The sequence below is a fragment of the Poecilia formosa genome, unplaced genomic scaffold (genome assembly GCF_000485575.1).
Source record: "Poecilia formosa unplaced genomic scaffold, Poecilia_formosa-5.1.2 Scaffold628, whole genome shotgun sequence".
NCBI classification, from domain to species: domain Eukaryota; kingdom Metazoa; phylum Chordata; class Actinopteri; order Cyprinodontiformes; family Poeciliidae; genus Poecilia; species Poecilia formosa.
The window spans coordinates 28977-41815 of NW_006800567.1; the positions used below are offsets into that span (position 1 = coordinate 28977).

At 45.8% G+C, this 12839-nt stretch overlaps 2 protein-coding genes and 2 long non-coding RNA genes across 6 annotated transcripts in view; 2 read left to right on the plus strand and 2 right to left on the minus strand.

Annotated features, from left to right (window-relative positions):
- The window catches only part of tmem251 (transmembrane protein 251), a 2255-nt gene extending 1691 nt beyond the window's left edge, over positions 1-564 (minus strand). Inside the window, exon 1 of one of the 3 annotated variants that reach the window (XM_016665869.1) lies at positions 191-564. The gene's annotated coding sequence lies outside the window, so the exon portion shown is untranslated. Of the gene's footprint in view, positions 1-160 lie in introns of all 3 variants that reach the window. The other 2 variants (XM_007541751.2, XM_007541749.2) reach the window with 2 other exon arrangements.
- A 75-nt stretch (positions 565-639) lies between these two features.
- The window catches only part of LOC107834450 (uncharacterized), a 20285-nt gene continuing 8085 nt past the window's right edge, over positions 640-12839 (plus strand). The window contains exon 1 of the long non-coding RNA XR_001660243.1: positions 640-1845. This is a non-coding gene — a long non-coding RNA (uncharacterized LOC107834450). The remainder of the gene's footprint in view (positions 1846-12839) is intronic.
- The window catches only part of nt5e (5'-nucleotidase, ecto (CD73)), a 13223-nt gene continuing 2482 nt past the window's right edge, over positions 2099-12839 (plus strand). The window contains exons 1-3 of the mRNA XM_007541753.2: positions 2099-3606; positions 8929-9151; positions 9276-9464. Of these exons, the coding sequence (XP_007541815.2) occupies positions 3055-3606; positions 8929-9151; positions 9276-9464 (964 nt within the window). The 5' untranslated portion in view covers positions 2099-3054. The remainder of the gene's footprint in view (positions 3607-8928; positions 9152-9275; positions 9465-12839) is intronic.
- LOC103130370 (uncharacterized) lies at positions 11820-12832 on the minus strand. Its single transcript, XR_475200.2, has 2 exons — positions 12634-12832; positions 11820-12020 (listed from the first exon to the last, which is right to left on the minus strand). It is a non-coding gene; the product is annotated as an uncharacterized LOC103130370 (long non-coding RNA).

The following is a 12839-nucleotide window of genomic DNA, read 5'->3' on the forward strand; positions in this document are numbered from 1 at the left end:
TTCAGATTTTATTCAGTTCAAGTGGATCCGAACAGTTCTTTGGACCGGATCCCGGTGTTAGAGCCGGTGCTGATTTCGGTATCGCCGTTTGGACTCGGGCTGAGCTCAGAGGTAAAACACTGAAGGACTCTTCCTCCATGTTGCTCTTTCTTTACTACACCTGGTCTCGCGCAGCCACGTGTCTGGTCACCTGTCAGCTCGCGCTACAGCAGCTCCTACCTTCCCTCGCGCTGATTCTTTCAAAGTAAAATCCAGGTTCGGACTCGGTTTCAATCAGCAGCTGGTTCGGTCCGGAACCGATCGCCTTTCTTCCTGTTTAATCATGTGACTCTGACACAACGTCATTGAATCTAGTGATGGAGAGCGCCTCCTGGCGACCAAACGGATGTTTACTGAATCAGCTTAAGTTAGTCAACACAAGAAAAATGTCTGACAGGAGAGCTGACGATATAAACACATAACCATGCCTTTTTAAATGTTCATTCTAAATTTTATGTTTCTATTTCAGTGTCCGACATGAAAAGTAGCGAATATGAAGCTTTTCAGATATTCTAAAACAATATTAGTGGCTGTAAATAACTTCTCTAGCATTGACTTTACAAGCAGTAATAGTGATCATTACGGCCAGATCTGAGAGTTCAGTGAGAAGCGGGACCTTTTGAGAAAAGACTCGCTGTCCGTGAAATGAAGTCTTTCTTCCCGGCACTTCTCTGTTTGTCCTCTGGGAGTCGCCAAAGAGAGAATAATTTCTTCCTCTTCCGGTAGATAAAAAAGGCCCGAAAAACAAACCGAGGCGAGGCGGCCGCACATTCCAGAACAAGGCAGCGCCAAGCAAACAATTAACCAAACATAAACCTCACATAATAAACCAAAATAAAATAAAACAAAGCTCACATTACTCTGGCAGAATAGAAAGAAGCAACGAAAAGTAAGAAAGTTTTAATCCAGGCCAGAATTTCTCGATGTTTCAGTTATTACAAATCAAAGCAGTTCTGGGTTTGCAGACTGGATTTAAAGGAACTCTGTGTTTCACTTGTTTTCTCGACCCAACCGGGTCAGAACCACAGAACAATGGAGGCGGAGCCACGGTTCAGGCCAGATCACCAGCAGAACTGGGCCTGAACATCTGGAAAACATCCAATCAGAAGGTAGCAGCTCAGTGCATTCATTCATCCAGAACCGGCTGTTAGAACGTCTCCTGGTCCAAATGAGTCAGAACTTGGTGGGACCATCAGATTTCTTGGTGGAGGTGGCGTCGTCATCGCCTCCACTGGTTCTGCAGCGAGGCTCTGAGGTCAAGGTGATCTGATTTCTGACCACACAGGGGTTCACCGTGGGGTCAAAGGTCAGGATTAGAAATGAGGCCTGCTTCCAGTTCTGGTTCTGCTGCAGGTCCTCAGCTGTGGGTCCTGATCCGGTTTGGTTCCTGCGGCGCCATGTCTGACTCCAAAACTTGGAGTACGGACAAATTTAGAAAAAAGTGGCGCACAAGAAAATTCAGGTCTGAAGCTGCTGCTCCGCCTGTCGCCTCCATGAAACGTCTTCATGTAAATTAGCATAAATACCTGGAGTGAAGCAGTAACCATGGCAACGGCATTGTTTGTAGCAGAATAGTATTTATAATAATTATATATTTTATTTAAAAGGTGCTTAAAGGGCACATAAGGTGACCTCAAAAAATAAAAATAATACATTTTAAAGAGAAAGTAAAGAGTAAATCTGTCCAGGTCGGACCTGCTGCTGCAGCAGAGCCTCCGAGTCGGACCTGCTGCTGCAGCAGAGCCTCCGGGTCGGACCTGCTGCGGCAGCAGAGCCTCCGGGTCGGACCTGCTGCTGCAGCAGAGCGTCCAGCCGGATTACAGACCAGAGAGGCTCTGAGTGGGAATGTGGATCCTAAATAACTGAATCAGATCTCAGTGGGTTCAGGTGAGCTTTGACTCTTTGTAGTTTATTATTGTTCACAGGTAAAGTTTCTTACTGCCACATATTTTCACAGCAGGTCAAAAGTTTATGTATATTTATACAAACTTTGATGCCCGTTCATTTTTACATGCCGACTTCTGCGTAAAATATGGCGCCGCACATCTGTGTGCGTATGAATGATTCATACATGAGGTCCAGGTCCGGTTTGCTGTGGGATGACGCCTGATTCCTCCTTCAGCCATTTAAGCCTCTGAGCTCAGAGTGGTGTGTGTGTGTGTGTGTGTGTGTGTGTGTGTGTGTGTGTGTGTGTGGTGCCTCTCCTGCACAGTATACCAGAACCGACCCGTCATAGCAAATTCTGCTGACTCATGCAGACTGTAGGCTTGTTTTGATCAGGTTCAGTTCCAACATGTTGGAAGTGTTACCATGACAACCAAGCTTTCAGCTGCTGTCCAGATGTTTTCCTTAACTTCCTGCTGGCTTCTGTCCAGAACCAGCCCAGCAGAACCAGAACCGGGACAGAGTTCTGCTCCAACCTTAAATCCTTCCTGGATGGTTGTGCAGACAGCGAGCCCTGCTGCCGATAGTCTGCAGGAACTGGAGGGGGGCAGTGATGCATGCTGGGTAAATAGCTGCATTTATTAAAGTAAACCATCAGAGGAAAACCCGGAGCGGATCAGGATTCCCTTGGCTCTGAAACCAAAAGCTGCTTCTCTGATTCAGAGTTTCCAGCAGCTGCTGAAGGTTTCTGGGCTCCAGAACCAGAACCGACCCTCCTAAATGTCTTTAAAGCTTTAATGTGTCAACATGAAGCTTCAGTCTGATATCAAACAGCAGGAAGTTTCAGCCTCTGTGGTCTTCATCATCATCATCATCCTCCCTGCTGCGATTTCCCATCATGCTCTCTGCCTGGTGGTTTTTTTGGTTTTGCACAGATTCACATGAAAACAGTAAAAGTTTAGGAAAACATGGAGCGGAATCTGGATCCGCTCCACGCTTCGAAACAAGCAGATAAAGTTACTTTTTGGGTGAGATGCTATTTATTCTCTGGTTCTGGTTCTGTTGGGTCCAGCCGGGCTCGGACCTTTGACCCAACATCTGGCTCTCAGCAGCATATAAATGTGTTAACAGATGCTGAAAAACCCCGGGCCGAGACCAGAACCCTGCAGAAGGAAACCGAGCCCGATCTGCGTTTCCAGAACCTTTGCCAGGAAGTTGGTCCGGGTTTGGGTCAGAATGTTTCGTGTCGCTGTGAGGTTCGACAGCTGCAGGAGGAGGAGGAGGAGGAAGAGGAGGAGCAGCAGTGGATGTAAACAGCCGCGTTTCTCCTCCGGCTCAGCTTTACGCAGCGCGCAGATGGAGCACACCATCTTCCTCCTCATCATCCTCCTGCTCGGAACCGCGGTTCCGTCCGGGGCGGACTGGACTCTGGTTCTGCTCCACACCAACGATGTGCACGCGCGCGTGGAGGAGACCAGCGTGCACTCCATCAAGTGCGGTAGATCGGAAAAATGCTACGGCGGCGTGGCGCGGAGAGCCACGGAGATCCGCCGGATCCGGAACGAGGAGCCGAACGTTCTTCTGCTGGACGCCGGGGACCAGTTCCAGGGAATGGTTTGGTTCACTTTGTACAAGGGAGCCGAGGCGGCGCATTTCATGAACCGGCTGGGATACGATGCCATGGTAGGAAACCTCTAAAGTATGTTTTGGTTTCAGAGTGAAATCAGAGCATTTGTTCCCAGGCTGTAGAAAAATGACCTTTGAACCCTGGAGGACTGTGGTATGAGCGCGCGATAGAGGAGCAGATGATCAGTGACTCGTTATTAATCTCGAACTGAGGAGAGACCCCATCAGCAGCCGGCGCTCCGGAAATAGCTGCAGATCACATCTGGTTAAATTATCTGTAGAGATAAATCGGCAACTTAGCAACAACCAGCAACAAAAACAAGCAACAGCCTCTAATGGTCCGGCTCAGGAAGTCTGTTCAAGCCAAACCTGAATGCAGTTTTTACCCTCAGCCCAGAGAAACGCTGTAAAACTGCATAGTGTTGGCAGCATCATGCTGTGGGAAGACGGATGGAGCTGATGCTGGACATGGAAGAAAACTAAACTATGGGAGAATTGTTCTGCCATAATTCCAGAGCACACATTGTCAGTCTGAAAGCAGGACTTCATGTCTTTCCTCTCAAATCTTGTAATTCTTGAACTCCAAGCTGCTCTCCAGGCCCCATGGGCAGGGATTGGGGGGTATCGGGGGGCATTGGGCGTCCACAGAGTCAGCTGTGCCCCCTGGAAGCTATTTGTAGTTTTTACCTCAAAGTGGCCAACTCTCTGTTATTCCTATATTGGTTTGATACAGTAGGAGCTGCTGCACTTCCCACATCTGTGCCCTCTGTCACCATCAGCCCTTAAAACTGTTTCATCTGTTGTTAACGCGTCGTAAAGCGTTTTTCCGAGCCGCCTTTAAAAGCAACATGAGCGTTGAGACCATAGACATAATATATCATCTTATAGTATGTCTATGGTTGAGACGCTCGCGCTGGGTTTACACCTGTGTGGCAGCGAAGGAAACCTGCTGCTGCTGGGCGGAGCTACAGGTGTGTTAGAATCATGGCAGCAAAGAACTTTGCAGTTTTCCCCCCCAAACTAACCGACTGAGTTTAGTAAAGCTGCTGGATGCAGGTAGTGTTAGCTAACAGATGACTAGCTAATGCTAGCTAACAGATGACTAGCTAATGATAGCTAACAGATGACTAGCTAATGATAGCTAACAGATGACTAGCTAATGTTAGCTAACAGATGACTAGCTAATGCTAGCTAACAGATGACTAGCTAATGATAATGATAGATAAAAGATGACTAGCTAATACCAATACAGCACCTTAAGCTTGTTAATAAGTAGCCTCTAGGCTACTGTTGTTGTCTATGTTCATGTACATAGATTAATTTTGCCCCCAAAATAAGCCGATGTCCCCCGGCGATCCGTAGCTGTTAGTGTTCAGTAGCTCTGCTGGTGGATGATTAGTGTAACATGGAGCAGAAAGCTGAGATTGTTGAGATTGTTGTTCCTCCAGTGGGCGGCGCAGGTTGCTACATTCAATAGCAACCACACAGGCTAACCCGCTAGAAGGAAACAAACAGACCCAGTACAACACTTTCATTCTATTGGCTGAGAGATTACCAAGTGACAGCAGAAAATGATTTGTAAATGAGCAGAGGTTTGCAAGCAGAGATTTGATCAGTTTTGAGTGTCAGGAGAGAGGTTTGAGAGAGCAAAGTGAATATTTGAAAGAGAGCAGAAGTTTGGAGTTCAAGAATTACAAGATTTGAGAAGAAAGACATGAAGTCCTGCTTTCAGACTGACAATGTGTGCTCTGGAATTATGGCAGAAAAATTCTCCCACAGAAAAGCTGCAGCAGACCTGAGGCTGAGGTCAAAGTTCAGCTTCCAGCAGAAACACACAGCCAGAAATATTATGGGATGGTTCAGATCAGATTCATGGGTTAGGTTGGCCTAGTCAAAATTCAGACTTGAATCCAACTGAAAATCTGTGGCAGGACTTAAACTGACAGTGGTGGGCACATGTTTGCTACTCCACAAATCCGTTAGTAGCAAAGCTAATTTTTAGCTTAGTGCTATAGTTAACTTTGAAAACATTTAGCGCAGCTAGCTTCTGCTACCTGAGTTTGTCCAGATAAATTCTGAAATGCTGATTTATAAACTTCCAGCTGAATAAAGTTAATCATCACGGCTCTGATGGAGCAGAGACTCACTGCAGGTCGACATGAATCTGCTGAGGAAACCGACAGCAAGACACTTCCTGCCCAGGTCCAACATTAGCGTTTCATCCAGGAAGTGGCTGCTTCATCACGTCAGCAGCTTCCTGTCACGCCGCTAATGTCCCTTGGTGTGTCTAGGATCACTAATGTCCCTGATGTGTGAAGTGAAAATAGTCTCAAAATACCTGTGCGTGTGTATAATACTGGATTTGTAAACCTTAAAAATAAAACAAACCTTCTCCTTCGCCTATACATGTTGAAAAAGTACACACAAATCACCTGGTACACACACACAAAACTGCATTTACACACAGATCCAGTTCCAAGTGCACAACTATTTTGAGACTCATTTCACGCTTCGGGGAAGCTCCGAGATTTGTGTGTAGATGATGCGTTTACATGCTAGTAAAAGCTGGGACATCTGAGTTTTGCTCGGAGTCTAGTGTATGTAAGTAAATATGTGCCATCAGGATTTGAATAAAAATGCCTCTGAAATTTGAATGTTGTATGTTAGTGCTTGCTTTTTCAGTGTTAAAATGAATTCAGAATATATTTTTAACCAAAAAAAATTCAGTGTCATTATTTGTACATGGTTGCAATTTTCATTTGTTAAAAATAATTCACATTCTTATGTCAAAGTAATAAAATTTTCAATATACATATTTTTTCAGTGTTAAAAAATTCAGCATATTAAAAAAATTCAACTTTTCAAAATTCAAATACAATAGTTTCAGTGACCTCATATTCAACTTGCTCAAATTCGCCGTCTAAAAATTGGCTGTAAAAATGGCGAGGTTACTTCAGGTCACAGACATGAGCAATGGATGTCAGATTCCAACACCCAGCCAATCACATGACGCAACCGTCAGCATCACCGAGGCCAGCCACCATGGAGGCGAACGCAAACCCAACGGTGAGTTTAATGCTTTCATATTTCTGTAGAATATTTTGTTTTGCTCATGAAGTTTGATACATTATGTTAAAGCTTGATTTAAAACACGGGTTTCGGCCGTTGTTAATCTTACACCATGTAGTGCTGACATATTAGTTCTCGCTACCTCCTGGAGACCCCCAGCCTCCTCCCCGCTGGACAATCCCACACACAATTCCTCCCGTTTTATTTCAAAAATAAATACCACTTGCGCCAAGTCTAGAGTCTTTAAAGAGGACCGATGGGTGGCGACATTCTGGGCTGTTTGTATGTCGTCTTAGGTCAGACTGAGACAGGCAGTCTTCGTAAAGTCGTAACTTTCCAGGAGATGCTACCGCTAATGTAGCAAGCTAACATGGCTGCCTTGTGTCCTTCAAGGAGGGGCTGTGAACTCTTCCAACATTAATTATAATCACAACCCCATTCTGTTCATGTGACTTCATTTATGAATGAATTAATAAATTTATCGTCATTACAACATCATCCAAAATACTGCTTCTCTTATCTAACAAGTGATTATATGTTTATTTACATTCTTTTTACTTTGCGGTTCAAAACGTCGTCCTGTTACCTAGCAACATTATAAACAACCTCCTTTGTTTTTAACTAATTTTGAAGAAAATATATGCTTGTAAGTACATCTGTTAACTTAATTTAGATTAAATATTATAATTTAATTTATATTACTGTGATTTATCAATACTGACCTACTGATTTCAAAATACTTTTTTTTATTTTACTGACAATGTTTTTGACATTTTATTTTATTTTTTCTCTTTTCAAGGAACTTTTGCTGGATCATATTTTTGATAGACTCTGTGATCGTTTGTTGGATCTGGATTTTCTAGACTTTATCTGCACTCAAGAACTAGTTTTTTTTTTTTAATGTCTGGTCTTGTCAGTTCCTTCAAATATTTTGGATGTACTGGCTCATTTCCACAAACTAATTAATTTAGAAAAACAAAGTAAAGAACAACAAACAACTGGTGTGCATATTCAGCAAGGACCAGCTGGGCGACAACGGAGGGTCATATCCTCAGACTACCTTTGCAGGCGTTTGGAACTCCATCTCCCTGTACCTTGCACCGCCAAACTCTTGGGTATATCCAGACAGACTGTATATCGACGAATGGCAGAGTCTGGTCTTTCAGTGAGGGCATCACACACCACCATGTCAGATGATGACTGAGACCAATGTGTGAGAGACATTAAATCCAGGCAGCCTCACTGTGGGTACCGAATGGTAAAGGCCTATTTAGAGATAAATATAAAATATTTAAACACATAAAAATTCAATACATTAGAATCAAAAGGCAATTTATTTCACTTAATTATATTCACTTAGTGAATAAAGTAAAAGGTAAATCAGAATATCTCACAAACTTTAGATACAAATATCAGTCAGCAACTTGACTTAGAAATGTGACTGGAAACTTTTGGGCAAAACAGAAACTGTAAGAACCACACAGATCATTTTTATGGATTAAATATTCAAACTGTGCAGAATGAGACAATAAAATACACGGACTCCCAACAGCTAAAGTAGCATAGCTGACATAAACATTAGCTCCCGCTAACAGAAACATATGAGGAGGGCAGAGTATAAAATACCAGACATATAAAACATAACCTGAAATCATTTATAATTACTCCATTTCTCATTATAATCGGAGGGCAAAGCCTGCAGGTTTAGCTCCTACTTCAGAGGACAGACCACCGGGACGCTCCGTCTCTTCTGGGTTTGCCTGGCTATTTTTCCGGCCAGCGAACCATTCCGCCACCTAGTGGTCGTTTTTCAGACCACTTAGTCTCCTGTACCGTTGAAAAATGCACAATATGTCTATAAATAATAATTTTAGGGTATTATAAGGAAGTGCTGAGATATACAGTTTTCCACGAACTAACATATTTGCCACTTCGGCACAGTGAGAAACGTCAGAGGATAAAAACACTAGACTCAGAGCAAAGCTCAGATGTCCCAGCTTTTACTAGCATGTAAACGCATCATCTACACAAATCTGGGAGCTTCCGGAAGCGTGAAATGAGTCTCAAAATAGTTGTGCACTCGGAACCAGATCTGCGTGTAAATGCAGTTTTGTGTGTGTGTACCAGGTGATTTGTGTGTACTTTTTCAACATGTATAGGCGTAGGAGAAGGTTTGTTTTATTTTTAAGGTTTACAAATCCAGTACTACACACGCACAGGTACTTTTACACACACCGATATTTTGAGACTATTTTCACTCCATACTGATGTCTCTGATGTTCCCTGCTGTCCCTCTGGCGTCTCTCTCAGGTTTTTGGGAACCATGAATTCGATAATGGCGTCGATGGACTCATGGAGCCGTTCCTGCGGGACATCAACTGCTCCGTCCTCAGCGCCAACATCCGTCCCGACTCGACTCTCGCCTCCACCTTTGGCGCCGCCTTCCAGCCCTATAAGATCTTTGAGGTTGGAGGTCAACGGGTCGGCGTGGTGGGATACACATCACGGGAAACGCCGGCTCTGTCCCAGCCTGGTAAGAAGCCCCGCTGCCATCTCCATGGCGACCAGGCTGGTTCTGTCCAGAGGTTCTGGTCTGGTTTGTGTCTGTCAGAGCAGGAAGTGGTCCAGGGCTGGTTTCATCTGTCTCCCTCCGTCAGGACCTCACCTGGACTTCCTGGACGAGGTCAGCGCCCTGCAGCCCGTGGTGGACAAGCTGGAGACGCTAGGGGTCAACAAGGTCATCGCTCTGGGTCACTCCGGTATCACCATCGACCGCCTCATCGCCAGGAAGGTCCGCGGTGTCGACGTGGTCATCGGCGGACACACCAACACCTTCCTTTACACAGGTAGGCTGCGTTCACCTGTCACTGAGGTCCAGNTACTTTTACACACACAGATATTTTGAGACTATTTTCACTCCATAGAAAATCCGCTGCATGCGGCAGAACCCGCTGGTTCCGAGCATCTGCACCTGTGTTCCCTGCAACAGGTGGACACGTCATGTGGTTTTTCACATGAACGCTCCTCGTGCACTCGCTTCTTCACGCGCCCCGCATCACTGAAACCTGAACAGGTGAAAGCTGCACGCGCTGCGCGGTTTCCTGCTGCAGATCTGAGAAAGTTCTGAAGAGCCGAACCGAACCTCTCCGTCACTCCGCCCCCACCGGGACGGGGCCCGCGAGAGGGAGGCGGACCAGCATCCAGCACAGAGCCGATCCGAACCGGACCGCGCAGCTTGTCCATGAGCCCGAAGCTGTCCACGCCGTACTCAGTCACAGACATCCTGAGCCCGATGGAGGAGGCGTACCGCCGATTCGGAGGGATGGAGCCCGGCCCGCTGGGGGCCTACCGGCAGCCTGGGACCCAGATCCAGAACCAGAACCACCTGTACCACCACCACCATCATCACCACCTGCCCACTCCCTCTTCTTCCTCAGCTCTGGGCCCCGGACCCGCCTACCACACTCCCCCCGGGGTACCGCAGTTCTCCGGGGCCGCGGCGGGGTTCGGCGGTGGCGGGGAGCTGCTCCAGGAGCCGGGGCGGAGCGGAGGGCCCGCCGCCTGGTACGGCGGCCCGGAGTCCCGCTACCAGAGCAGTGAGTCCGGCCCGAACCGCTCCTTGATTTATTTAAAGTGCGAACTGGTTCTATGTCCAGAAGAGTCAGTCTGCTGAGATTTAAACTTTTTATTCTACTTTGAATAATTAGTTTTATAGCTGGGAACATTTTGGATATTTAGATGATTAAATCGAAATTATTGTATTTTTGTAAAAACCTTGAGACATTTGTTGTGAATTGCAGCTATAGTATTTAACTGAATTTAATAGTTCGGGTTTGTTTAATCCCCCGTAGAGTGGATAAAGTTTATTAAAATAAGTCTGATTTTTATGAATTGAGCTAAAAATAATTTAATGTAAAGAAAATGAATCTTTACTTTAAACTTGAGTTTTAGTCGAATTGCAGATAAAAGTCTAAATTACTTTTTAATCTGCTTAAAGGACAGAATTTCGTTGCAATTTTGTTCATTTTCCTTCAATACATTTTTTAAACATTTAAATGTGTTTTAAATTTTTCATTATTTAGAGAATAAAGAAACTAGAATAAAAAGTAAAATTAACTATAAATAATTTTTATTTATGACTGGCGGATTTTTCCAGGTTAGTTTTTAACTCAGTCTCTCCCAGTCTCCAGGCTGATGGGCGCCCCGAGCGCGGTGAGCCTCCCCGGGATGGTGGGCGGCCTGGCCGGGATGGAGCCCGGCTCCAAGCCGGTGCTGTCGCTCCACGCCGCGCCGCGCCGCAAGCGGCGGGTCCTTTTTTCCCAGGCGCAGGTGTTCGAGCTGGAGCGGCGCTTCAAGCAGCAGAAGTACCTGTCCGGCCCGGAGCGGGAACACCTGGCCGGCCTCATACACCTCAGCCCGAACCAGGTCAAGATCTGGTTCCAGAACCACCGCTACAAGCTGAAGCGGCAGGCCAAGGACAAGGCCGCCCAGCAGCAGCAGGAGGCCGGCGGCCATAGCGCGGCCTCCCGCCGCTCCTCCGCCGGGTCCCCGCTCCTCTCCAAGGCAGATAGGAGCCGCCGGGGCGAACCGAGCCACACCGGGACCCGCCAGGCCGGCTCTGCTGACGCGGTAGCCAACCAGAACCAGAGCCAGCGGTCCTCCCCGGAGCAGCCGGCGGATCTGTGCCCCAGCCCGCCGCTCGGCCTGCAGCCGCACATCAACCTGACGCAGACGGACGCGGCGCTCATCGAGTACACCAGCAGCATGCTCGGATCCAATTTACTGTACGGCCGAACCTGGTAGAACCGGGAAAACTGGAGAACATTTCCGACACAGGACCGCAAGAGGGAAAATGATCCAGTTTTTATTTCGGCGTGTAAAACCTCGGTTCCTTTATGCAGAGACTCGACTTCCAGCGGGATGGAGGAGAAATAAAACCGAACAGGACCAGAACCAGAACTTCCTCCTGGATTTAAGGGAATATTCCTCAGAGTTCCGGTTCACTAGTCCAGTCTGCTGATAACGCTGATTCCAAAACTGAAGTGGAAATGAAAGCCGGTTCTGTTCAGGCATGACTGTTTCCTTTTTAAAAACGGAATATTTCATGTAAAAAATGGATTTTTATTCTATTTAAAATTATTTCCTTTGTCTCAATGAACTGAATCTAAATAAAATGAGAAAAAAATAATAATCCGAAGACATTTAATCCCAGCAACATTTGTTTTATTCCACAATTTTCTCTCAGAAACAAAACGTCAACATCACGTTTTACAAGCTGGTTTTAAAAAGATGAAAATATTGTACAGAGAAAATTAAAATATTTAAAAAATTTTCCCATCCTGGAAAATTCAGTTATTCCAGTGGATATGTCTGGATGGAGGAGGAAGAGGGAATCCTCTGGCCTGGAAAACAAAGAAGCTGCTTTCATTCCGACTGGGAAAAAAAAATACATTTTCATTTAAAACACGACAGAAAACAACAAAGTGTTTAAATCATTTTAAACAGATTTCATCATTTCAACGTGTAAATAACATTTTCATTCCAAAAGGGGGATTATTTTGAATTTGATCAGTTGAGGAAAAAACTTCCCAAATATATTTTGTCCGATGGGAAAATCTGGATAATAAAAGCAGGAAAACAGATTGATGATTAACTTGGTTCTAATGTCACCGGATAAAACCCAGACGGTTCCGGATTCGGTTCTGATCAACTAGACTTCCTTAGTCAAACTAGGATTCTGCCAGTTTAAACTGGAGCTCCGTTAAATTAAAACCACTCAGCTCGGATCGGACTGCAGGGAGATTAAAAATGCAAAAATCTGAAGTAAAAATTAAAGTTCTGACTAATTTTAGTCTGAACTTTAAGTTTCACATTGATTTTTCCGTTTTGTTTTTTTAAGATGAAAATCTAGAAAAATCAAAGTGGTTCTGATCTGACTGGCCCGTCAGGATGTGATGAGCAGAACTGGGTCAGAACCAGAGTTAAACTGGGATCCATCTGATCCCAGATGTTTACCTGCTGCTGGCCCCGGTTGTCTCGGCGATCGCCCCAGTCTTCCCGGCGCTGGTCGTAGCGCTGCTGGTAGCCGCCCGGTCCCACCCCGCCGCGGTTCAGGTTCTGCTGGTACGCAGATTGCTGAGCCTGGAGGGCCCGGTCCCAGCCGTGGCCCCCGCCGCGGTACGGCTGCTGCTGCCTGCACACACCAACGTTCAGCCGGTTAT